Consider the following 27315-nt stretch of genomic DNA (forward strand, 5'->3'; position numbering starts at 1 on the left):
GATCAAGATTTTAAAAGACACAAATGACATCACTCGTAGATTGTCTGTTGTTTCTTTTATATATAAAATCCGTGCAATACAGTGTTAGAGTTTATCACACATTAAGATAAACCATATTTTCTCTAGATATATCTATTCTCCACTACGTAATATTTATAACTAAGCACATAAATGCTGTCTGTGTGTAGTTTTTCACATTTTTTTATGAATTAAAAAAGCCCCCCGATTACAGGAGATTGTGATTTGATGCCCATTTGCACTCTATTATGTAATGTCCTGTGTTGACCTCTTGTTGGCTGGGATCATGGAATAAAGGTTAAAGGTTAGCAGAATGTCCACATATATAATCTCTCATTTAGAGAAGCAGACGGGTCAAAGGGAGTCAGGTGCAGCACAGTGAACGTTTGTTTGTTTGTTAGCCTTTTTTTTCTTTTCATTTTTTTTGTTTGGAGGGGAACTTTGCCTTTGGGATACTGTCATGATCACATGACACAATGGAGGGAAAACACAAATGACACAGGGCATGCCCCAACATACAAGTGTAGCCCAATCAGAGCTCAAGGAAGACAGTGTCCTCGTACATATTCAAAAAAAGCCCCGCCCACCCATTCTGCCCTGTCCAGTAAATATCTGTACTCTGGATTTTAAAGTCTTTTTTTGGGGGGGAAATGTGTAATATACATTTGCATTTCAAAATGTATTTTTTCGGCCTCCCTCCAACTGCAGAACTGTCGATTTACAATTCAAATGGTCCTTTATTGTCCCCGCCCATTGGAAATGCACAGTTCCAGATAGAAGTCCCTTTTCTGAATGTCACTCACCATTTTCTCTATACAAATATATCATCTGTCCCTCTTTGACCAAGTGAGGGAATGTTGTAATGCCCCAAAACAAAGATTTTCAATTCAACAAGTGCTACTTCTACTGCTAACAGTGATTTTAACAAAAATAATATGATGGTAGGTTTATATAAAAATCTTTTTCATTTGAACTCTTTGTCGTTTCAGTCCATCAATTATGGTGCTGATCTGTTTACTGAGCTGGAAGACAGATATACAGATATTACACTCTAAATTGCATGTTATCAAAGGGTATAAAATAAAACTTTCATTAAAATAAATAAAATGCTTCTCACAAAGTTAGTTGTAATAATAATAATCTCATTCTCACAATACACTCATGTTTCTGCAGTGCTCAGTATCACGTTTTGGAATCACAGTCAAAATCTTATCTTTCTAGTTTAAAAACTAGAATCGTTTAACAATGTTAAGAGCCAGCGGTTCAAACGTACTCATAATAACAACAACACTTCGTCATCTTTAAAATCAAGCAAATTAATAAACATCACAGTATCCCATGATTATAGTTTCATTAAGAATAAACATGTTATAAAACAGTACTGAAAAAAAAACTAAACATGAATGTTGTTGTTATTATGAGATGTTTGTCATTCCTTTACTCTATTTTTTTTTTTATAAAGTGAAACTTTTGTCAGTACCGAGAGAGTTATCCCCTTTTTTTAGTTGTTTTCCAGTCTTTCCGTCTATGACGTTATCTCTCGCTTATCAACTACTCCAACTCTCGATCTATCTAGACCGGTGTAGTTTTCCTATTTAGTGTGTTGGAGTTACTCTCTCTGTCACCTTTTCCTAGCCTATCCAGCGTTCCCATCCCTCGTTCCCTCTCCACTGTAGAGGAGGAGAAAGGTGGAGGCTGGGAGGACGGGACGGAGTTGCTGAGCGGAGCGTTGGAGTTGGAAGAATTCTGGACCACTGACGGATTGTGGGATTTGAGCGAGGGCAGCGTCCCACTCATCATCATGCCTCCTCCGCTCTCTTTAGGGAAGCAGTTGTGCAGCTGGTATAGTGTGGCGCGGTCCACCGTTCCGTACAGCGGAGGGGCGCCCAGCCCTCCTAAACCACCCAGTTTGGGGTCTCGGGAGAGGGTGTAAAGGGAAATATCGCCCCCTGGCAGTGCGGAGCGGGAGTGGGGGTTGGGTAGAGTGGACACCGAGATGGGCCCCTGGGAGAGTAAAGCTGACGGGGGCATTCCGAAGTTCTTACCCCCCGGAGGTCCACCCACAGGGGACGGGTCTCGAGAGCGCGAAGGGTCGGTGGATCGAGAGCTGGAACGCGATCTGCGGCGGAAGCGGTAGCTAGGGAGCCGTAGCATGGCGTGGGTGGTGCTCTTAAAGATATCAGTGCGAGAGCGACAGCGGAGCTCCTTGTTCTTCTCGATGTAGATGTTTACCGCCAACACACCCACCATCTCAGCCAGGATGAACGACAGCCCACCAAAGTAGAAGGACCAGCCGTAGGAGTACTGCCATTTCTTATCCTCGTCCTTCTTTGGGGAAATGTCACCCAGAGCGGCAGAAATGTACACTATCACACCAATGATGTTACTCAGGCCTAAAGATCAAGGGTCAAAAACATGCCAACTGATCAAAATGTGTTGTTGCTTCAGGTGATATGCAGCTTTAGTTTGCAGAATAACTACGATTCAGAAGCATTTGCAGTCTAATATGGCAATAGACAATTGGATTTTTACAATAATATTGTGTATAATTTTGTACTAGGCATATGCAATCAAATACATTTTATAATGCATTCTGTGTTGTTTTCTATTGTCAGTATTAACTGGACACACATTGGGGTTCAAATGTCACGTCAACTTTACATATATTTCCCTAATAAAAATATATTATTAGTAAACAGATTTTTTACTGAAAAGTTTACTAAACAAGTAACATTTATTTGGCTTTATTTTTAATTTTGCTTTAATGGCAGCATGAAAACTTTATTTATACGTCAGATGCTTTTATCCAAAGTGACTTATCATTAATAAATGTGTATCATAAATACAATTTAAGTCACTTTGGATGAAAGTGCCTGCTGTATTGTAATACAATATATAATATGTATCTTATAATTAGATGTCTATCTAAAATGTAAGCTATACATTATATTATATTATATTAAATTATATATATATATATATATATATATATATATATATATATATATATATATATATATATATATCATTATTGCAACCATGCACGATAGATATTATATTAAATAATATATTTTGTATTATATAAAAATGTAGTATGTAGTAGTATATAATTTTTAATATAATGTTAGCTTATATTGCATTTAATATATATATAATTCATTTCATTATATATATTTTACACCCACACCAATATAACCAAATTATATTATAAAAATTTCTTAATTTAAATTCAGTTTTTAAATATATTTACATTTATTTTCAGGGTTTTAGGACTTTTGGACACCACTGTATGACACATTTTTTTTGTAGATTTGGCAAATATTAGGTGTAATCTGACATTTACTCCTGCACCAGTACATGAACACACACACACACACAGTGCACACACTTTACCTGCTGCTACAAACAGAATGCCAGCCCCCAGCACGATATTCCTTTTGCTCTTGTAGAAACGACTGGCTGCGATACAGACCCCTCCCATTAGTAGCAGGATGGCACTAAGAATGGGAAAGATGTTGGAGGCCCGGACCACTCCTGCAGGGAAAGAGAGAATAGCAGGGTAGAGAGACAGATGGGAGGGTGAGAGACTGAGCGCATTACAAGCGTGAGACATGATGAGTGCAGGCGAGTCGGTTCTGTTGAGGTCTTTAGTGCTGCATTTGTATTGCTGTGCATTTTAGATATAAATATTGAGCTAAAATGAGACACCTGGTTAATTGAATTATGCCGATGTGCTCTCTCTGTGAAAAAGCCCAAGAGGGAAAATGTTCCCCTGGCAGTTGGGTATCCCATCTGGGACCAGTCAAGCTGGGACAGTGCAAGGAAATGCCATCTAAATACCAACCAAAATGCCAACCTGTGTGTGTGTGTGTGCATTTATGCGCGTGACATGTACACGTGCACACAGGAAGCTGTAGCACAGAAATGTCTTGGAGCATTTCAGGGGATATGAAGCATAGGATTGAATCTGCTGAATTATTGTGAATCTGCAATGTCCCTTTAAAAAGCTTATTTGTTACGATACAAAAGGGGAGTTGGTAAATAATATTTTTTTATTTTGGGGTGAAATGTTGCAGCGCAAAGTTACATTGCTGCATTCCATTCATGCTGCAGAACTGCTTTGTCATGCTAAACTCTGTTGCTGTAATAAAGGGCAGCCTCTTACGCAGGACGTATTCTGCTCCATCGTGATCAAAGTCAGCGTCCTCTGGGAAGTGGTTGATCTGGGAACACACACCCCGCTTCACCCCTACAAGCAGAAACGTGGGAATATCAGAGGTAAGACATCCTGACAACAACCCTCACATACTGCGCATATGTTAACCCTGAACTGGAGATGAACTACATCACTCTTACCTCCATAAAAACCCCTCACACACAAAAATCTTACTGACCACAAACTTTTGAACCATGGTGTACTTTATGTACTTTAATATTTTAAGTGTGTACTGTATTTACACAAGAATTGTCTCATGGAATATCAATTGTGATCATGGCCAAATCCAGAACATTTTCTATTTTCTCATAATAAAACTGGCATTGATGTTTGCTCAATTAGATAGGCAGACGTAGATTGATAGAGAAAGAGACAGACAGATGTATAAACTGACTAACACAGACCCTTCCTTCAGAAATCTCATTAAAAAGTTGCCACGAGTTCTGACACATCTTTTAATTGTTTAATCTGGTATCCAATCTTTTTAAATTAGATAGGGAACTCATTTTTGGATTGTAGCTTCTGATACAGATCTAATTTTCTTAATTCATTATGTTCATTTGTTAAGATGTGGAACAGAGAAACACACACACATGCACCCTGGAAATATAGCCCTGGAGTCAATCGGGAGTGAATAGCTACCCGCTCCAGTGCTGGGGGCCTACGGCAGACAGACAGACTGACGCACTATGGACATCATGACTGGTGTTGATTGATGGAGTGGGAATGTGATGGATTGATGAGACAGACGAAGGGAGATACAGGTGGACAGGTGTATGGGGGACTCTTTTCACAGCTGTTTTTGTCTTTTTATAGTCCTCCTCTTATGGACATTAATCTGTAGGAAAGAGACGAGGGCACAAAAGGGAAAGGCGTCAGCGTAGGAGAATCTGGCATCACCATTTTGTTTCTTTTAATAAAGATACTGCAGCAATTGCCTTGTTACTGCCATCAAGTGTACCTCACCAGACCTGCCAACCTTGGGAAAATATATAATAAAAACCGTATGGCCCAGTTTCACAGACAAGGCTTAGATTAAGATTTAGGTTAAATTAGGACATTTAAATAGCTTTTATAAACGGGCCTTAGAAAGAAAACATTACTGATTTGCATCTTAAGACAAACCAATGGTGCTGACACGTTTAAGAAATGTCATTGCTTTCAGTTAAACAGTTATAACATGCATTTTAGCCTGGAACTAGGTTTAAGCGTTGTCTGTAAATACGGCACACTATTTAAAGTTCCACAGATCTCAGGCCACATTCTGACTGTTGCCATTCAACATGACTATACAATATTAAGTATTCAAATATTTTTATTTATTTTTTAAAATTATAATCATTTAACAATATTACTGTAGAAATAATATTATTGTATTGTAAAATTAAACATCAGTAAAATTACAATACTAATTTTTATGGCTCTCTTAATTTCCTTCCTTTCCAACTAATTCTTCAAGCTGCTGCTTCTTGCTTGACTTGAGAACTCCACTAGTTTAGAGTCAAAAATACTTTACTTCTCCAGGTATTCCATATCACAGAAACCAAAGTGTTTCAACGCTGGGCCTCCGAAGTGTTCTCAAGCGCCTGCAGCTGAGTGTTTTTTAGAAGAGTGCCTGACATTTTCAGCTGGCTAAAATGCTTTGTTGGACACACTGCCTAAAGGCCAGCTGGAGTGTAAAAGGGATACTCCAGCAAAAATGAATATTCTCTCCTTGTTTACTCGCCCTCGTGCGTTTTTAGATGTATACTATCTTTCTTCAAATGAACACAAATTAATTTTTTTAGAAAAAGTATCTCTGTGGGTCCATACAGTATGTGACCTCCTACATTTACTTTTTTTTAAATGAAAACAACAGTAATCCATACAATCTCAGTTGATGATGAATCAATGTCGTCTGAAGCCAAACAGTAGGTAAAGTGTAAGGAAAATATTTTACACCATAAAGCATCACTTTCATCTAGCTGTCAAATGTTCATGAGTTCACACTTGACATAGTCAACATGTTGTGAAGCTCTGTGCTTCTGCATCACTTCTTGCTTGAGAACATGCTTACTATGTTCTGACAAACAAACCTGTGTTTGACAGCCAGATGGAAGCAAGGGTTTGTAGTGTAAAATGTTTTAAATATTAGTATTTTTCTCACACACACCTATCGTTAATGCTTCAGAAGACATTGACTCATTCCAGTCATCTTCACTTGTGATTTTGAAGTGTCAACTTTAAGGGCTCCATCCACTTGCATTACATGGACTCGCAAATATTATATATATTATATATATACTTTCTTTGTGTTCAATTGAAGAAAGAAAGTCATACATCTAGGATGGGTAAGTAAGCTTGATGAGAGAATTCTCATTTTTGGGAGAAGTATTGCTTTAAGACTAGCACCAAGCCAGTATGGAAATTCAAACTGGTCTAAATTGTTCCAGTAGGAGGTTTACCTGCTTACCATGACCTTGCTTTCTACCACCGATAAGAACCACCAATAAGCTACGTTACACATGAAAGAAACTAATTAACTTTGAGAGTAGCATTAGCCTCCGCTATCGACTGCTACAGCAGTAGAGGAGCCTAGATGACAGGTAGGACGAGGCCCGGCATGTGTGTGCATGTTTTTTGAGTCAGGGTGATGTGAAAATCAGTGCACCTACCATCATGAGGCCAATAGTATTTGCTGTTTGGGTTGATTTAGCTGCAACATTTATTATGCAGATCCAAAATGTCCGCTTTCCACTTCACCTGCTCTTAATTGTGTTTCTACTAAGCATCCATCTTGGCTCTAATCCCTCGGGAAAGCAAGGATGTCTTGACCTCTAAACTATGCCAAGAGTGCTGTAATACTGCAGTGACCAAAGGGGCAAAGAAAGAGGGGAATGCGAGGCTTTAATGAGATAGAGAGAGAAACAAAGAGAGGCGACCGAAAAAAGAAGCCGCGTCGCTATGATGATTGGGAATCCAGGCTTATCTTTAATTGAATGCTTTGTTATCAGAGAGCTTAGCCATAAGGCTAAATTAGAAGAGCACAATGGCTGGCTGCAGGCGGAGCGGAGAGTGTATTACACGGGGATGAGTGAGAACATGAGGTGCTAGAGCGGCCCCTAAGACCGCGACGCTGTCCCTCTGTGTTGACCTCCCAATGCAATCTGCTCAGCCTTTTAATTAGGCCTTTATAGGCCTTTTTGTGCCTCACTCCTAAATTTATAACTATTTAGCAGCAAATAGCTATATCAGGGTTCAGGATGTGTACATGTTTTATCGCACCGTCTTATAATCTACATTTACAATTATCCTTAAATACCATTTAAATAATGAATGTAACTACTTTTGTAATAGTGTCATCTTTTATACAGGCATATTAGATTTTATAATTTAAAGGCACCTGGTGATTATGAAAATAGATTAATAATATGCATTATGTAAAGCTTGTGAGATCCTATTAATTTGATGAATAAATAAAGTAAATAACAAAGATCTTCTTAGTAAATTTTTGGAATTGCTTGTAAATTGTTCCAAGACAGAGGACATGTCTATCTTCTTCAAATACAAATATTAAAAATGGTGTGATATTATAAAGATAAAATGTTATATTGTCACTGCAATTACTATAGATATGTATACACTACCATTCAAAAGCTTGGGGTACGAATATTTAAAAAATAAAATAAATGAATGCTTATATTCATATATGCAAAGACACTAAAGCCCGGTTTCACAGACATGGTTTAGATTAAGCCAGGATTAGGCCTAAATTCAATTCAGGACGTTTAAATAGCTTTTATAAATGTGCTTAGAAGAGCAGATTGATACAAGATGATGGTGGAGATATATTGCTCAAAAATGCATTTTAGTCTGGTACTAAGCTTAAGCCTTGTAAAACTGGCATAAATTGATCAAAAATATTTTACAGATCACAAACTTTTAAACAATTGTGTATGCATACACATTTTTATATGTATACATGGAATTATTTTTAATTTCTTATTGCTGTCAATAAAATAAAATATCTATTTATATAATAATTTTGTAGAATATAAATTCTATAAATTCAATTTTTATTTATAGAATTTGATATATTAAGTGAATCTCCAGAACTTTGACTGGAGATATTTGTATTCACCGTGGATTCCATTTTGAAAATAACATCTAAGATTTAGTCACATATCTTCTCTCATAGTCACGTAACTCTTTTTGATTTCCCCATTTGATGTTGTTAGTTTTACAAACTGTGGCCTGGTATTTTTTGTAGTATAAACTGCATCATCATAGAACTGCCCTAGTTGAGGCAAATGTTAATAAATCTGAACTCTCCTGTTCTCCAAATAAGTGCACAGATAGCACAGAAACACAGATGCCACCCCTACAATGTAACCAAGAGCCAAGATAGTGGCTGACCCTCCAGACAACAGATCCTCCACAGGCCAGAGTGCGTCAAGGCCCCGGGGTCCTTCTTGTCTTTATTATGGGGATCCTCTTGTGTGTTGTTGGCGGTGCTGTTGCAGATGAGCGCCCGCGAGTACAGCCAATAATCCGTGCCGATAGCCACCGTCATCAGGCCAAAGGATGCGAAAGCACCCACGATGGTGAGAAGGATCTGAATGCCCTTCTCACACACCATGCCTACAGGAGAGAGCAAGAGATGAAGGAAATGAAGAGAGAGAGAAAGAGAGATAGATAGATACAGAAACATCACTGATTGTCCATCTATCTTTCCTCCAATTTGTTTTCTTTTATAGCATAGCATCTGACCTCCTCTTTTCAGACTTGATTCTAATCATCCACCCTCAACCTCAAGGCCATTCAATGCCGTTACCTGATTGGACGAAATAGCTTACCTGATGGCGAGTTTCTGTCCTTCGACTCAATTTTGAAATCTTTCTTTTCCTCGTCAGATGAGAATGTGCTGTCCCCTCAATCCGGGCAGCATCCATCGACTGTCCTCGCACACTCCTTTTCTCCTTCCTGCACTCGTTTACTCCCCCGCTTCTCTTCTGACAGGTCGACCACAATGAAAAAGCTTCTGTTGGTCTCTGTGATCCCGTCGTATGTATGTAGCCTTACTTTGTGTCAGTTCTGGTCATTGCTGATTAAAAAAATAAACCTAGAAATAGAAAAGGAAGAAAACAAAAAGACTGAATTCTGACGCAATTTCTTTGCCGCAAAAACTTTGGCAAGGAATGATTCTAAAGAACTTGGGGAGAAAGGAGCAAAGGCAGGCCTACACTGTTACCATAGTAACGCTGAATTGCAAAAGCTTGAGCACGGAGAGATGGGAGGAGGGGTGGGGGGCAGTGCTTTCATCCCTTGGGACGAGATAAGGGAATAACTGACAAACATGCAATTCAGCAACATTACATGAATTGGATCATTGCAATGATTCTGTAGAGACTCCCTGACCAAGCAAGAGGGAGAAGCATTACCTCACAGATCTGGATGTTTTATGTTAACCACACCTATATGAGACACAGACGTATGCGAATGCACACACACGCGCACACACACAATAAAAACCTATAAAACCAGAGGACAATCATGCAGTACGCATAATTTAGCAAATATAATTTAGCAGACATAATGCAGGGCTGCCTTGGCTGTTAATAATTTATAATGCAATATGGCACAGCCATCAAAATGGGTTAAACCCTGTTCACATGGTGAGCCTCTGCAGTACAGATTTGTAGCGCTCATAGAAAAATCCCTTTCGAGTAAAGCATGGATAGAAAATCTGAGCCGTCTTCTAATGTGTCAGAGACGCATCCATTTTTTTTATTTTAAAAGGTGCAGTTTTGCATGTTGCAATCCAAACTATTCTGGCTAAAGACGTTTATCAGGCGTAAGCTGTTAGATAATATGAGAGAGACTAAAAATAAAATAGCACAAACAAACTAAATATAATATAATCTGTACAAATATGCAATTTACACAATGAAAACCATTATGTGAAACACACAACATTAAAGGGGATCTATTATGCCTCTTTTTACATGATGTAAAGTCTCAGGTGTCTCAAGAATGTGTATGTGAAGTTTCAGCTCAAAATACCCCACTGATCATTTATTATACCATGTTGTAAATGCCCATTTATCAGTGGAAGGAAAATGATGCTCTTTTTGTGCATGTACAGTATCTTTAAATGCAAATGAGCTGCTGCTCCCCATCAAGCTTTCCAGAAGTGGTTGGAGCCTTGGATGCTCTGCCAAAACTGAAACATCTGTTTGGTTGATTATCATCTCTATCGTGGTCATGCTGACGTGACATTGCAGCTCTTTATTATCATCTAAGTTTATTATCTACATGCGTTTGAAAGCCATATCATTCTAAATTTCTGATATATCTTTTTCTGTGCACACACCGAAGCACGAGCACAGAAAGCAGGATGTTAGACGCACAGGCTCCTCCTGTGATTATTAAACAAAGTTCTCTTTTATGTCTTATATGTCAAATACACACAAGGTTATGTCAAAAACACACAAAGTTCCCAAACACAGTGGGTTATGTCTTAAACAGTGATACGCGGGTATGTATGAACGACCCGCACCCGACCAACGTTTTCAGCTAACCTGTCCGCAAATTGGACCGCAAAAAATTTAATATTGTAACGTTACCCAACCCGCTTCCTGACCTGCATTTTTTAAAAGTAGTAACTGCTCCCTGGCATAATATCCATTAATCCAGCCTGTGGAGGAGAAATGTTTCAGGCTTGACGTGCGCTCAGAGGTGCAGCGGCGAGAGCAGGCAGTTTGAGGCGGCCCATCATTGTCCATTTCAGCTCTAGATGCATATTATTGATGAACGCAATGTTTATGTTTCGACCCTGCTTGGAGAATTCATTTCACACTTCCACAAGTGTGAAAGCCCTTAGAAGCGCAAATTGCAAACTGTTCTTTTTCTGAATGCTGTATGATATAGCCTAGTGTTGTGTAATAAAGGCTTGATGTTTTCATTTAATTTCGTTTCGTTTTCTTAACAGTTAAGTGCATGTGTTTATCCAGTCTAATTGAAGTGTGCATCTCTCCCCCGACTTTCCCAACAAAAATCCTGCTCTGAAATGCATACGCCAGAATGAGTTTTATGCACGGTTTTTCGCGTGCAGATGATACGCGCTTTATGCTGTATTATACACACAAACCCGCCACCCAACCACCCTAATCCTACCCAAGAGCGAGTCATATACAAGCCATAAAGTGCGTATCATATGCACGGCAAAACTGAACTTATTGATACGCATGTGATCGTGTTGGACATTACTGAGCTAGGCTATATGCATTTAAAAAAGGATAGCCTATTAAAAAGGTACAATTGCTCATTACAACGTGTTGGGAAATCGGGCATTTTGTCCTGCATTATCTTTTTTTCAAACGACCCGACCGACCGCGACCCAAATATCATTTAAAATATTTTTGAATGACTCGTACCCGCGGATGACCACAGGCACCCGCTCGTTTTGGATCAACCCGCGCATCACTGGTCTGTAAACAGCAAGGAAAGAAATCTCATGTGTATATTAGATCTGTGTAATAAAGTGACAGCAGCATAATATACATACATACCTACTTATAATGGAAATAAAATATATTTTAAAAGAATATACTTGTTTAAACTAAATGTAATGTTTTTGGACACTTAATTGCATGTAACTGCCAATAATGAAAATGTATTATAGTTTGACCTTCTTAAGTTCATCTATGAATCAAATATTTATTATTTAAAGGGACAGCCATTTGTAGTGGTGTGTGAAACAATAGTGGACATTATTGAGTGCACTCATTTCATACCACATTGTACAGCAATGTCGAGTGTACAGCAGATGCACACACAACTGCTGTCCAGCTTCACGCACTCGTCTTCATTCACTTCTTCAAGTGAACTATTAGTGGTCGAGGGTTTAGGGGGCGATTTCGGATTTAGCCTAAGAGAACTAAAGGCTTAAAAATCCCAAGTAAGGAAATCAACAGAAACTGAAACAGGTAACCAAGTTTCCAATCAGTAACTAAGGAAACCAGTGAATAAAGACAGCCAGGCAGAGAGGGGAAAACCAAATCCAAGGAGTACACTTACATGACAACATGTGCTAAAAACTGAAACGTTTTTCCTTTGCATTTTTGTTTTGTTTTTTGCGTACAAATGACAATGTTGTCAAGATGATCTGCCATCACACTGATCTGCAAAAATGATAAGAAATGCTGTATTATAAATGCCAGGCCAATAGTTGGTGATGTCACTTAAAAACACTATGAGCCTATTTGCCTTATTCATCTCGAACGTTCTAAGGAGCTTGACGGGTACACCTACCACTTCCGGGAATTCTCGCGTCGCGATTTCTCTTAGCAGCAATGACGGCTGTGTTCCCCAGTGCACTTCGTCACACAGGAAAAAATCCAACAGAGGACAAACCTTTCACCTTTTTCCAGAGGATAAAAGACTACGTCGAGAGTGGATAAAAAAATATCAGAAGGGTTTGTGTACCCCTCAACTGCGTTCGAGTTTTCAAAATGGCCGCGAATACTATATAGACTGAATACTTAAATCACCCCTATTATGCTATTTTAAAAGTTCCTACTTTGGTTTCGGAGGTCTCCTACAACAGGGTTACATGCATCAAAGGTCAAAAAACACTATCTTTTACTCATAATATACATTGCACATCACCATATTTTCAGTGATTCTCAAATGGCTTGTTGGATGAATCAGTCTCTCTAATCCCTCTTTTCCGTGAGCCTGCCCTACTGTGATTGGCCAGACGGCCCAGTCTGTTGTGATTGGTCTATCATTTACAGCATGAGTCAGAAGCTAAACAGCTATTACCAGCTCCGGAGTCTTCCTCAGTCTTCAGCGATTTTACACACTGTGAAGACAGTAATGATGATGTCGATTTTACTATATCAATCCTAATGCGAGTCAGATGATGATGATTGGAAGAACTTATTCAACCCAAAAACTCAGAGATTTGAGAAGCAGTCTTAGTTTTCACAGAGACCATAGCGATATTGTTTTCAAAAACTTGCACTTGAACCCGTTTTCATAATGTGATCTTTTCAGGCCTCCAAAATATCATTGTTGTGTCAATAAACAGCAAAAAACACTTTTGTTCAGTTTTTAGTTAGAAACTGTGTGGTGTGAATGACCTCTTAAACACAAACATTACCTAACATTACAAAAATTACCTGCAGCTGCAGTAAAAAAAATTTTTTTTTTAAAAATTAAGATTTAAAGTACACTACAACTGTACATTTAATACAGTCAAGCACACTTCTTTTCACTTTAGGGAAATCTAATCTCTTAGAAAGGCTTTTTTATTAATCAAAAGGCAAGTTATTAATAAAAAATGCCAATAAATATAGCTAGATAAAAGCAGATGGATTAAAGATTAGAATATCTCATCTAATCTCTTCTCACACCGTGAATACAGTTTATTTGGATCAATACAAGAATCTGGTAATGAAACTGTGAAAAAGAGAGACAATGAGAGGCAAGTCTCACTGTCACTTGAGTCTCAGCAGGGAATAAACCATCATGTGACACTAATGTGTAAACGGGGTCCAAGTCTTCATGACTACAGCTCCTGTCTCTGCCAGCAGTCTTCATCACAGTCACATTCACAGATCACAAACACCTCTTTTCTAGCTGTGTAATCACTCATTAATGGTGTTTTATCACATTGCCAGTGTTAAGGAAGATTTAAAACTTCATAAATGTAGGTTACCAAGCTAGAAATAAAAAATAGCAAATCATTGAGCCAATATTTTATTATCACAAAGAAAAACCAACAAACAATACTACTAAATAAATACTAATAATTAATACTAATTTATTTCATGAAAAAAAGCTGCGTGGAGACTTCTGGGAATACTTTTTGCATTACAATAACCTTGTATTCTACTATTGTATGCACTATAGGTGCACTATTAACTCTAAATCTAGTATGCACTACAAATTGACTATTGCACAACAGTATATAGATCTAGTATGCAGTAACTATAAACTAATACATTGTATATTATACTAACCGTTCAAATGTTAAATCAGTAAGATTCTTTTTGAAAGATATTTTTGAAAGAAGTCTCTTAGTATATTTAAATACAGTGCCTTAAGAAAGTATTCGGCCCCCTTGAACTTTGCGAACTTTTGCCACATTTCAGGCTTCAAACAAAGATATAAAACTGTATTTTTTTTGTGAAGAATCAACAACAAGTGGGACACAATCATGAAGTGGAATGAAATTTATTGGATTTTTCAAACTTTTTTAATAAATCAAAACCTGAAAAATTGGGCGTGCAAAATTATTCGGCCCCTTTACTTTCAGTGCGGCAAACTCTCTCAAGAAGTTCAGTGAGGATCTCTGAATGATCTAATGTTGACATAAATGACTAATGGTGATAAATAGAATCCACCTGTGTGTAATCAAGTCTCTGTATAAATGCACCTGCACTGTGATAGTCTCAGAGGTCCGTTTAAAGCGCAGAGAGCATCATGAAGAACAAGGAACACACCAGGCAGGTCCGAGATACTGTTGTGGAGAAATTTAAAGCTGGATTTGGATACAAAAAGATTTCCCAAGCTTTAAACATCCCAAGGAGCACTGTGCAAGCGATAATATTGAAATGGAAGGAGAATCAGACCACTGCAAATCTACCAAGACCTGGCCGTCCCTCTAAACTTTCAGCTCATACAAGGAGAAGACTGATCAGAGATGCAGCCAAGAGGCCCATGATCACTCTGGATGAACTGCAGAGATCTACAGGGAAGATCTTGATGGGAAGATGGATGGAGCCAAATACAGGACCATTCTGGAAGAAAACCTGATGGAGTCTGCAAAAGACCTGAGACTGGGACGGAGATTTGTCTTCCAACAAGACAATGATAACGTAAAGCAAACGTAAAGCAAAATCTACAATGGAATGGTTCAAAAATAAACATATCCAGGTGTTAGAATGGCCAAGTCAAAGTCCAGACCTGAATCCAATCGAGAATCTGTGGAAAGAACTAAAAACTGCTGTTCACAAACGCTCTCCATCCAACCTTACTGAGCTCGAGCTGTTCTGCAAGGAGGAATGAGCAAAAATTTCAGTCTCTCGATGTGCAAAACTGATAGAGACATACCCCAAGCGACTTACAGCTGTAATCGCACCAAAAGGTGGCGCAACAAAGTATTAACTTAAGGGGGCCAAATAATTTTGCATGCCCAATTTTTCAGTTTTTGATTTGTTAAAAAAGTTTGAAATATCCAATAAATTTCGTTCCACTTCATGATTGTGTCCCACTTGTTGTTGATTCTTCACAAAAAATTTGTTTTATATCTTTACGCTTGAAATGTGGCAAAAGGTCGCAAAGTTCAAGGGGGCTTCGCACGGCACTGTATTTAAAGAGATTGTTCACACCAAAAAAGAAAGAATTGCCCTCATTTACTCCACCCTCATGTTGTTGCAAACCTGTAAGACTTTCGTTCATCTTTGAAACACAAATGAAGATATTTGTGATGAAATCTGAGAGATTTCTGTCCCTCCATTGTCAGCTACGCAACTGACACTTTGACGCTTCAAAAAGTCCATAAAGAGATAGTAAAGCTAATCCATATGATTTGAGTGGTTCAGTCAAAATTTTCTTAAGAGACATGATCGCTATATATGATGAACAGATTGAATTTAGGCTTTAATTAATATTGAAACTTTGATAAGTATACTAGTGTCCACAATACTGGAATGTCCAACTCGATGTGCTACCTTTGAAAATGTTGATATTCAATACCATTTTTGATACCAATGGAAAAACTGATATACGCCATCATTTTACCCACATAATTTGGTTTTAATAGCTTACACACAACACAGGGATGCTTTATTTGAATCCTTGAACTAAATTTCTAATAAATTACAAGTAAACAGAAAAAATAAGAACAGATAAACAAATTGCTAACAGTAGCAAAAATAAGCACAACAAAATAAAGAGAAACGTTTTTACAAATAAAGTTACAAAAGTCAGTCAAGAGCACTGAATGATTTTACTATATTACGATTTCACTATTCAACCGATGTGAATGGGGCAAGGGACCATCAGAGAGAAGAATGCGAGAATGCACAGCTGGTATCTGTGAATCGATATTGTAAAAAAGGAGTATTGGAACCATTTCAGATATTTCAGAATCAATACATATTAGGGCTGCACGATTATGACAAAAATCATAATTGTGATTTTTCCCTTGAAATTGTAATTGCGATTATTTGTAATTGATGTTTTGAATAGCATTATTCAGTTGTCTGAATCAAGCAACCTCATGCCATATTTTTTATATAAAAATATGATATAAAAATATGGAACTTAGTTATATGATCTAGGCATCAGGGTGGTTCCCCGAGAACTAAACGTTCCCCTAGGATCATTTTTCTGGTTGCCTTCGCACCGCCAGTATAGGAACTATGAAATGACGTAAGCCAAGCTTACAGTTGTGACTTTTATGTTGATGGCACGTCAGACATTTATTTTGATGGTGCTGAAAACGCCAGAGTCTGAGCACAGAGCGCTGTCATTCTCCATCTTGATTAGCTTACGATCTTTTTAACAGTCCTGTCTAATATGTTATTAGTTAGAACTGTTATACAAAGAAAGTAGAAATTATATGAAAAAGTATGAACGTTTGCCATGTGGTTGATGTCCAGTGTTACTAGCTGAGCAGAAATACATAATCGTGATTCACTTGCTCCTCTCAAAATTGCATTGAATTGTCTCCTTAGCATAAAATTTGAGAGGTCCATCTATTACTGTTTTCCATGTTAGTTAGTTCATATAGGCTGTGTGCACAGCTTTTTTTTAAATAGCCGGTTGCTATTCCTTGTGCATTCTATTAGTCAGCATACACTTTTGTCACTGGTAGTCCTTGCTGGGTTAAGCCTTGTTTATACTTTCGTCTGGCTCCGCAGCGGGTGAGGGTTAGTAAATTGCTTTCATTTTTGGGTGAACTAATCCTTTAAATATCTTTACTGTCAAATTTGATCAATTTATTGCATCCTTGCTTAAAGGTGCACTATGTAGTATTTTGCAGTAAAATATCCAAAAACCACTAGGCCAGTATTATATATTTTGTTCAGTTGAGTACTGTATCCCAAATATCCCAATATCCCAAATGTTTAATTTGAACTATTTGTAAATTGTGAGAAAATTGCTATTTTAACCAATGAACCAGGATGTGTCAGCATAGCGTTTAAGGGAGTCACCTGTCAATTGCGTCATATCTGCGTTTCCCTTGGTTTTTATTGGGCAGAAGCGCTTTTCTGTGAACAAGTCACAGCAGCGCCGTGCAAACGCACAGAGTAACGTCATGACATCATTTTAAACACACTTAAATGTATCTAATATGATAAACAGAGCTGCTTTACCTTATACTCATGACCGGAAAAGAGGAAATAATGTGCGCGACTGGCAACTGTGTCCTGTCCAGTCATAATAAAAGTTCTGGTGTTCGCGAGGCGGGTGTTTGTATAACAATCGCTCCAGCGTCCTTGCTCAGCTCCACAACACTCTGTCCTGCTCTTCTTCCTACTAAATTAACGTTAATAACCGCATCCATGAACATGATTTCTGCCCGTGTCCTATTTTCCACCGGCTGTGAGGTGAAGACCACATGTCCCAAGATGCTGCACTCAAACTAGGCGTCATCAAACTACGCCCTTGTTTTGAATAGGCGCCCTCAAGTGGACGGAAAGTTGCATAGTGCACTTTTAATACAATTGTTAAATATTCTTTACAAAAATCTTACAGACCCTAAACTTTTGAATGGTAGTGTACATTACAGCATTAATTCTCCACTGCCAGTCAAAACTCCAACATGGGGTCTCATAGCGTTGTAGATGGTAGGGAAAACAATGCTACTTTTATTTTTAACAATTAACTTTTATTATGCACTGCAGTCAGCAGTAGGTCATATTAATTAAATCTGGACTATGTTGCTAAGTGATATGCAATTCATTTAAAAATAAATTGTAAAGTATTCAAACAGTTGCTCACCTGTCTAATAAAGCACATAATATATTAAAGTGCCTTTGGTGATTCCATGGTTTCTACAAAATCGAGAGTAACACGGATTTGGCGTAATTGACTATGGTAAATGGACTGCATTTATATAGCGCTTTTATCCAAAGCGCTTTACATTTTTGCCTCACATTCACCCATTCATACACCAACGGCAATGTCAGCCATGTAAGGCGCCATCCAGCTCGTCGGGTGCAGCTGGGGTTAGGTGTCTTGCTCATGGACACTTCGACACTTGGTCAGGTGGAACCGGGGATTGAACCACCAACCTTCTGGTTTGTAGACAACCTACATGAACCACTGAGCCACTGCCGCCCTAGTTGGTGCAATGACACGGTCCGTGATCTGGTTGAAATAGCTGATTTAATCTAGATTAAACATTGTTGGAAACGTTTGGGATAATGTACGTAAGTCAAAAAAAAACAACTAGGGCTGGGCGAAAAAACATTAACGATAATTATCGCAAAATAATTTTCCTCGATAAAACGATATCAACAGTTTGATAAATTCTCAATATAATGCTTACGCCCAATGCCTAATGCTCCACATGCGTATTGCAGACCGGCTTCTGGATGCCGCACATGGTGTTGTTTACAGTCAGTGACTGACAGGCTTGGAGGATCGGAGTGAAGTGGAGCGAAAAAAATGAGCAATAGTGAAGAAAATTCAGTGCTCACGAACTGAACTTTCTTGTCAACGATATCTGTGTCCTCACAGATATCGTTGACAAGAAAGTTCACTCAACATCAGTGGTTTGGAGATATTTTGGGTATTTGTCATATATAACAAAACAGAGCGACTTGCATTTCTTATCGTAGGTCCACCACATGGAATATAATTATTAAATGATCTTGCTTCTTCAAAGTTCTTCCATATAGCATTGTGCTCTAATATCAGTTCACGCATAGGCTTATCACCTTGTTAGTTGTAGTTGGTGACTTACAAGCTAACAATAACAAACTATAATCACTTAAAAATCAGACTTTTGGAAAAATATCATCAATATAAATGTATTAATGACTCAGCATCGCCTGTAAAGAGAAATAATTTCATCCGATGTTTAAAGTAAATAAAACAGACTTGACATAACTGAACTTTGTACTCTCTCTCACGGCCAGCCCACTGTCGGTGAGATGTGTGTGTGTGTGCGTGTCGGTGAGATGCACGGTGGGCCAATCCACTGTGAGGCAAGACTCAAAATGTTTCTAAACTTAAAATGCATTTTTTTTTGCCCGTTTGCGTTTTTAGTGTTTTATTACTTACACAATTGAGAATATATAATGATATTATTGATATATAGTGTAGAGTAAAAAAAATGCTGACTACAGTTAAGAATTTTCTTTTATTTCTTTTTTTCTTTTATTTATATTGTCAATGTCCTATATTTATAAAGTTTGGCATGCTGACCTGAAAGATTTTTTTTATTATATTTTTGTTTGTTGACAAACATTTTCAACACTTTGACTTTGCATTTGCAGTCAGCAGAGCCAAATGTTATATAATTTCAGTTCTAGATTTTACTACGGATATTTATTTTATATATTATATTCATATTAATAATATTCTACTCTATTAATATTGTTTTTATTAGTAATAAATAAATCTACCTCAGTTTTAATAAATTGTTCACCTGTTTGGGAAGTGTTTGTCATGTTTTGACAATAAATGATAGTTTAACCACCGTTAACTGTCTGTTTTCTACATCTTTCACTCAGGTGCAAAAATATGCCTTTAAACTTTAAATACATAAAGATTTTACATTTATCGTGACATTTATCGATATTGACTGATATACAAAATTATATTGTGATAATTTTTTTGGGCCATATCCCATTTGGGCCCAGCCCTAGATATAACATTGTTCTAGTAGGTTTTGAATATTTTAATCAAAAAATCTTACATATTGTGCCTTTAAGGACATTTTGGATAAATAAAGTAGTGGGTAGAACCACTACATTATAGCATTCACAACATCAAATATATATTTCAAAATATAATTATTTCCTCAAAAGAAGATGAGTTATATTTCTCCCACAAACACTAGAACGTTTTACTGATTAATTATAGACCAGAAAGCCAGAGTGAACGCCACCTCTACAGGTCACAGAAACATTTACTGAGGCTGTATGAAATACACTGTTGTTCTATATGTCAAACTAATCAGCCTGAGAGTCACTCAGAAGACAGTCAGCAGCTTTTAGTGTCTGTTTAAAACTGAAGTAGGCAAAAAAGAGCATCAATCCGAGAACCACATAACACCTCTTATGAAGCAGATCGCCTCTGTTTCCAAAACTGCCACTTTCTATCGCAGTAAATAAACATATGGCTTGGCAGACTACAAAAATATTTATATTTATTTACATCCATTTATAATCACACAAGGACAAGAAAAAAATAGCAGAGCTCTTGTTCTCATGAGACGGTCACGTAATCAGCTACTGTGCTTCCATTCATAACTTCCCAGTTATTGCAGTCATGCGAAAATTGATTTGCAAGGCTTGGGGGGAGGGGGGAAGAAGTGACACAAAATAACTCATTTCCACCGTCATTACTTTCTCACCATCATACATTCGACATGTCAATGTGTACGTCAAGTAACCGATCAAAATTACAGACAATTAATACACCATTCTGACAAATCATGTCTTGACTGTGAAAGGCGAAGCTGTAATTATGGGAAACGGGTCCAATTATTATGACTCGTGAATCAAAATAATTAGCACATAAGTCCCTGCTGCAATCATGACAAAGAGCGTCAATTATGACCTCTTTTGCGTGGCTCAGAAGAGAGGGAGAACGAGTGAGACAGGGAGAGAATGGACTGAGCAAAAGTAATATAATCATGGAGAGTGCGTTTGACATCAAACAAAAGCAAGCCCACTGAAGTTTGAAATACCTTTTGTGCAAGGAAACACTTGAATGATTCATTTTGAAAAGTGAATAGCATTATACATCGAATGAATGCAATGAATGAAACACTACCTTCACCTTTCTGAATTTAGCTCTACTGCAGCATCATCCCCAGCCAACATTCTATCATGGGGCCCATGTGGGCCCCATATGGGCAGTAAACATGGGGCCTACATGGGTTTGTCCATGGGTTCCATGTGGGCCCCATCTATATTATCCCATATGAATCCCATATGGGGTCTGACTGGGGTTAATGTGGGGCCCAACTGGGCAACACATATAAGACCCATATTGGTCCCACTTATGGTCCAGCCAACAAAATAAAGGTGGGGCCTGACTGGGGCCCAAATGGGCAGTAAACATGGGGCATACATGGGTTTGTCCATGGGTTCCATGTGGGCCCCATCTAAATTATCCCATATGAGTCCTGACTGGGGCTAATGTGGGCCCCATATGGGCAGTAAACATGGGTTCCATGTGGGCCCCATCTAAATTATCCCATGTGGGGCCTGACTGGGGCTAATGTGGGCCCCATATGGGCAGTAAACATGGGTTCCATGTGGGCCCCATCTAAATTATCCCATGTGGGGCCTGACTGGGGCTAATGTGGGCCCCATATGGGCAGTAAACATGGGTTCCATGTGGGCCCCATCTAAATTATCCCATGTGGGGCCTGACTGGGGCTAATGTGGGCCCCATATGGGCAGTAAACATGGGTTCCATGTGGGCCCCATCTAAATTATCCCATGTGGGGCCTGACTGGGGCTAATGTGGGCCCCATATGGGCAGTAAACATGGGGCATACATGGGTTTGTCCATGGGTTCCATGTGGGCCCCATCTAAATTATCCCATATGAATCCCATATGGGGCCTGACTGGGGCTAATGTGGGGCCCAAATGAGCAACACATATAAGACCCATATTGGTCTCACATATGACATTTATATGAGCTAATTCATACAGGGTCCACATAGAACCAGCGGACAAATTAACCCATATAAATGTCACATAGAATCTAAGTGGGGCCTAAATAGGCAACATTCATAATATTCATCTGCTTGACTATTAAACTGGTCACTCATCTACAAAAATTAATAAAAAAAAAGAAATACATGTAAAAGTTCAGTATATCAAGTTCTTTATTTTAATTCATATTCATTTTATTTCATTATAATTCATATACTTTTCAATAAAAGTTTTTGTAAAGTGTCAAACACCAACATTACCAGTTTATTTTAAAACAGGGTGATTCTCTCACAACAGCTCGTTTTACATAACCAAAGTTATGGAACAGATAAATATCAAGTTGAGTTTGACACCACTGGTTTAAATCAACAGAAGAGAGAGAAAAGATTTTAATACTTTGGGTGAACAATCTTTTAAAAAAAGAAACACTTAAAGGAATAGTTCACCCAAAATGAAAATTTGACATTTATCTGCTTACCCCCAGGCCATCCAAGGTGTAGGTGTGTTTGCTTCTTCAGTAGAACACAAATTAAGATTTTTAACTCCAACTGTTGGTGTGTGTCAGTCATATAAATATGTCAACAGGGTCTAATTCTATTAAAGGGTTAGTTCACCCAAAAATGAAATTGATGTCATAAAGGACAACTCCGGTGAGAAATGAACCTAGGTGTAATTACAGATGGTTACAGAGTAGATTGTTCCGGATGCGTTTTCATGGAAATCGAATGTAAAGAGTTTTATCTCTAAAAACAGATTAGCTTATAACACTAGTCTATGGGGCACAGGGTGGTGAAATTAAATCGCTAGTTAATACCACTAACAAGGCTCAAAATAGCCTCACACTAACACAGTGGCATAATGAGGGTCCCTACATGCAAACCGAAGCATTGAGAACTTTGTAAGAGTACAAACAGTTTAATAAGAAGATACTTTATAAACATAGTGCATTACGCGTTCACGGACAGGCACCATCTTGGAAAACAGTCTCGACCAGTCGAGCCACGAGAGCTCTGTTAAGTGATGAACCGTGACTTGGAATCTCATATGGTCCGTTGTTTCCGGAAGAAAACACTGAACACAACAGAGAAGATAAAAAAATAAAAATAAAAATGTCTATGTTATTACATTTCACAATGTTTTTTATGAAATTATTTGGCCCGCCCCGCACCACTGTATATATTTTTACAACCCGCCCCGCACCCGGGGTCCACAGGTTATGAGACGACCCGCGCATCACTAGTTCAGGGCTATCAGGGTTGTCATGTCAACAAATGCACGCGCAATGGCATCCCCTGTTGTAGAATGACAGAGCTTACGACAGTAGTTGAGAACATTATTTTTTCCCAACTGTAGGGGGACCCTGAGAGCAAAAGTTACCAAGTGCGGCTTTAATCTGTTTGTACTCTTACAAAGTTCTCAATGCTTCGGTTTGCATGTAGGGACCCTCATTATGCTACTGTGTTAGTGTGAGGCTATTTTGAGCCTTGTTAGTGGTATTAACGAGCGATTTAATTTCACTACCCGGTGCCCCATAAACTAGTGTTATAAGCGAATCTGTTTTTAGAGATAAAACTCTTTACATTCGATTTTTATGAAAACGCATCCCAGAGAACGATCTACTCGGTAACCCTCTGTAATTACACCTAGGGGCATTTCTCACCGGAGTTGTCCATCAATGACTCACCCTAATGTCGTTCCACACCCGTAAGACCTCCGTTCATCTTCACACACAGTTTAAGATATTTTAGATTTAGTCTGAGAGCGTATGCAAGTGTATGCACACTATACTGTCCATGTCCAGAAAGGGAATAAAAACATCATCACAGTAGTCCATATGAGACATCAGTGGGTTAATTAGAGTCTCTTGAAGCATCCAAAATACATTTGGGTCCAAAAATAACAAAAACTACGACTTTATTCAGCATTGGCTTCTCTTCCAGGTTTGTGTTCAATCCTCAAATAAAGATTCAAACGGTTATGAATCAGCAAATCGATTCATGATTCGGATCGCCAATGTCACGTGATTTCAGCAGTTTGACACGCGATCCAAATCATGAGTCAATCCGCTGATTCATGACTTTTTGAATATTCATTTGAGCTTTAAAAACAAACGCGGAAGAGAAGCCAATGCTGAATAAAGTCATAGTTTTTGTTATTTTTGGACCCAAATGTATTTTGGATGCTTCAAGAGACTCTAATAAACCCACTGATGTCTTATATGGACTACTTTGATGATGTTTTTATTCCCGTTCTGGAAATGGACAGTACAGTGTGCATAGACTTGCATACGCTCTCGGACTAAATATAAAATATCTTAAACTGTGTGTGAAGATGAGCGGAGGTCTTACGGGTGTGGAGCGACATTAGGGGGAGGAGTTAATGACAGACATTTCATTTTTGAGTGAACTAACCCTTTAAATAGATAAAAAAACATGCAGACAACTTCAAATTAAACCACATTGATGTCTTAAGACACAAAACGATCGGTTTGTGCGATAAACCTAACAGTATTTATATAGTTTTTTAACCTCAAATACAACACCATGTCCAACAGCCCTTATATGTCACTCACTTCTGGTGTTTGTGTAAACTACGCCAGATCATGTAGAGACCTCACACACAGGATGTGATGTCTCTAGACTAGATTATATACATTGACCTTAATTTCAGGGCTGTTGGGCATGGTGTTGTATTTTAGGTAAAAAATTATATAAATAAATACTGTTCGGTTTATCGCACAAACCGATCGATTCGTGTCTTAAGACATCAATGAGTTTTAATTTAAAGTTGTCTGTGCATGTTTTTTATTTATTTAATAGAATTAGACCCTGTTGACATATTTATATGACTGACACACAGCAACAGTTGGAGTTAAAAATCTTCATTTGTGTTCTACTGAAGAAGCAAACACCACCTACACCTTGGGTAAGCAGATAAATGTCAAATTTTCATTTTTGGGTGAACTATCCCTTTAAAACCTCAACGACAAAACAGTTTAACTTACAATACAGTATTACAATGTTTGGTCTCAAGAATTTTAATGGATGGACACAAAACTGATCACAGTCCTGAAGACTGCTGTGACCTGCTTGCTCTCGTTCCGCCCCTGCCTCTAGCCCCCGTGGACCATTTTGAGAGTGCCTTTTCTATGTCTTTCTGGTTCGCAGTCTTGGTCATCGCATTCTTCTTCAGACCACCTATAAAACAAAAGCTTACACATATAATCATCTGAAATGTCCAGTTACATACTTTTACCTTGTACTGTGTCCTTGTGAGGTGTACATACAGTGCCCTCTAAAATTATTGACACCCCTGTTTAAGATGGGGTCGTGGACTTCTAAACATTTTTTTTTTTTATAAACATAAAACCCAAATATATAAAAAAGTGAAAAATCTTAACCTTTCATTTACGTATTGTAGACATGTTGTGAACGATGTACTCTTTTATTTGCTATGTATTTGCAAATTCTATGTATTAACTAAACACTAATTGAAGAAAAAATTATATGGGAGCGTTACTGGAGCGGGAGTCAATTTACCAGGAGCAGGATAGGTTTTTTTTTAAAACTTTGGTCTGGGAATGGGATGGGACAGGAGTGAAAATCCACTCCCGTGTCATCCTCTAGTGTGTGTGTGTGTGTGTGTGTGAGTGTGTGTGTGTGTGAGTCTGAGTGAGAGAGTGTGTGTGTGTGTGAGTGAGTTTGTGAGTGTGTGTGTGTTTAAGTGAGTTTGTGTGTGTGTGTGTGTGTGTGTGTGTGTGTGTGTGTGTGTGTGTGTGTGAGAGAGAGAGAGTGAGAGAGTGAGTGTGTGTCAGTGTGTGTGAGTGTGTTTGTTTTTGTGAAATATGAGGACACAAATGTGTATAATGACATGGGTATTTCACCCAGGAGAGGGTGAAATATGAGGACATTACCCATGTGCCACTTTTCACAAAAACAAACGTGTGTGTGTGTGTGTGTGTGTGTGTGTGTGTGTGTGTGTGAGAGTGAATGAGAGTGTGTGTATAATTGTGACTGTGCTTGTTTTTGTGAAATATCAGGACACAAATGTGTATAATGACATTGGTATGACACAGGTAAGTTATTACAAGGAGAGGGTGAAATATGAGGACATTGGCCATGTCCCCACTTTTCACAAAAACAAACGTGTGTGTGTGTGAGAGAGAGAGAGTTTTTGAGCGATTAAGTGCATGCACTGTATTAACTGTCTTAGTTAAGGGAATAACCGTTTAGTATGAAAAAACAGTGGATTATCCCTTTAAAAACTAAGTATTTTACAATTCAAACGCGGTTATTACTAATTGTGAGGAAATCCAGTTTCCACTCAGGTAAAAATAGCGGCTAACGTTGGTCACAAAATGTGTAACGTTACGTGGAGCATAAATGAACAATAATATCTTACTTTAAAGGCTGGCAAGAACAAAACTACACCTTACCGTCAACAAACGTTTAAGCCTTTAACAGTTATACATTTTTAGCGATTACTTACGCGGCCAAAAAACAATATAACATCATAATATTAAAGGCTATATCATTGTAAAGGTAATTTAAACGTTCAAAACAGTGTTCTCAATACTTGAAACCGTGGATAATTCAACAATTTCAAAAAAATAAATGCATATTACCTGCTTTTCCGATCTGTCTCGACTTCTGCTGCTGAAGACTCCTCCAGGCTGCCGCACCACTGCGCTTAGAAGAGATTGTATCCACGCGCCAGCGCGGGAATTCTTTTTGTTCGAATATTTAAAATCGTTACAGTTATAAATTAAAATGTACGCATACTTTCAGCCGAGATCAATGACATATGATATTATACGATATAATATTATGTGGGGAAAAAATCTAACTAAAATTGTGATACAGGACTACTTTGTCAAGCGGAGTTGTCAGAACGAGAGTGTACAGTATAGGTCCCATGGCCGTGAGACTGATAGAGTTTGAAAAAAGGGCGTTGTCCCTGGTAAAGCAAAAGAAAAATGCATTTTTGCATAGGCAGGGTAACATTTTAATATTGATAATTCACAAATGTTAATTTAAAATATTTTAAATGTTTAAAAAAACCTTTTATTTTATTTTATACATTCTCTTTATTTATTTTAATTGGCACAGAAACAAAAACATTCCAATACAAATTTTTACACTTTTATACAAATCCTGATTTAGCACTAGATTTTGACATTGTAA

General features: G+C 38.0%; 1 protein-coding gene across 1 annotated transcript in view; it reads right to left on the reverse strand.

Annotated features, from left to right (window-relative positions):
* Positions 1 to 36: 36 nt before the first annotated feature.
* Positions 37 to 27315, reverse strand: part of cacng8b (calcium channel, voltage-dependent, gamma subunit 8b) — a 43799-nt gene continuing 16520 nt past the window's right edge. The window contains exons 2-6 of the mRNA XM_067448964.1: positions 9070 to 9335; positions 8630 to 8854; positions 4184 to 4267; positions 3412 to 3552; positions 37 to 2411 (exon numbers count right to left, since the gene is read on the reverse strand). Of these exons, the coding sequence (XP_067305065.1) occupies positions 1591 to 2411; positions 3412 to 3552; positions 4184 to 4267; positions 8630 to 8852 (1269 nt within the window). The 5' untranslated portion in view covers positions 8853 to 8854; positions 9070 to 9335 and the 3' untranslated portion in view covers positions 37 to 1590. The remainder of the gene's footprint in view (positions 2412 to 3411; positions 3553 to 4183; positions 4268 to 8629; positions 8855 to 9069; positions 9336 to 27315) is intronic.

This window comes from Pseudorasbora parva, chromosome 7 (assembly GCF_024679245.1).
Source record: "Pseudorasbora parva isolate DD20220531a chromosome 7, ASM2467924v1, whole genome shotgun sequence".
Taxonomy (NCBI): domain Eukaryota; kingdom Metazoa; phylum Chordata; class Actinopteri; order Cypriniformes; family Gobionidae; genus Pseudorasbora; species Pseudorasbora parva.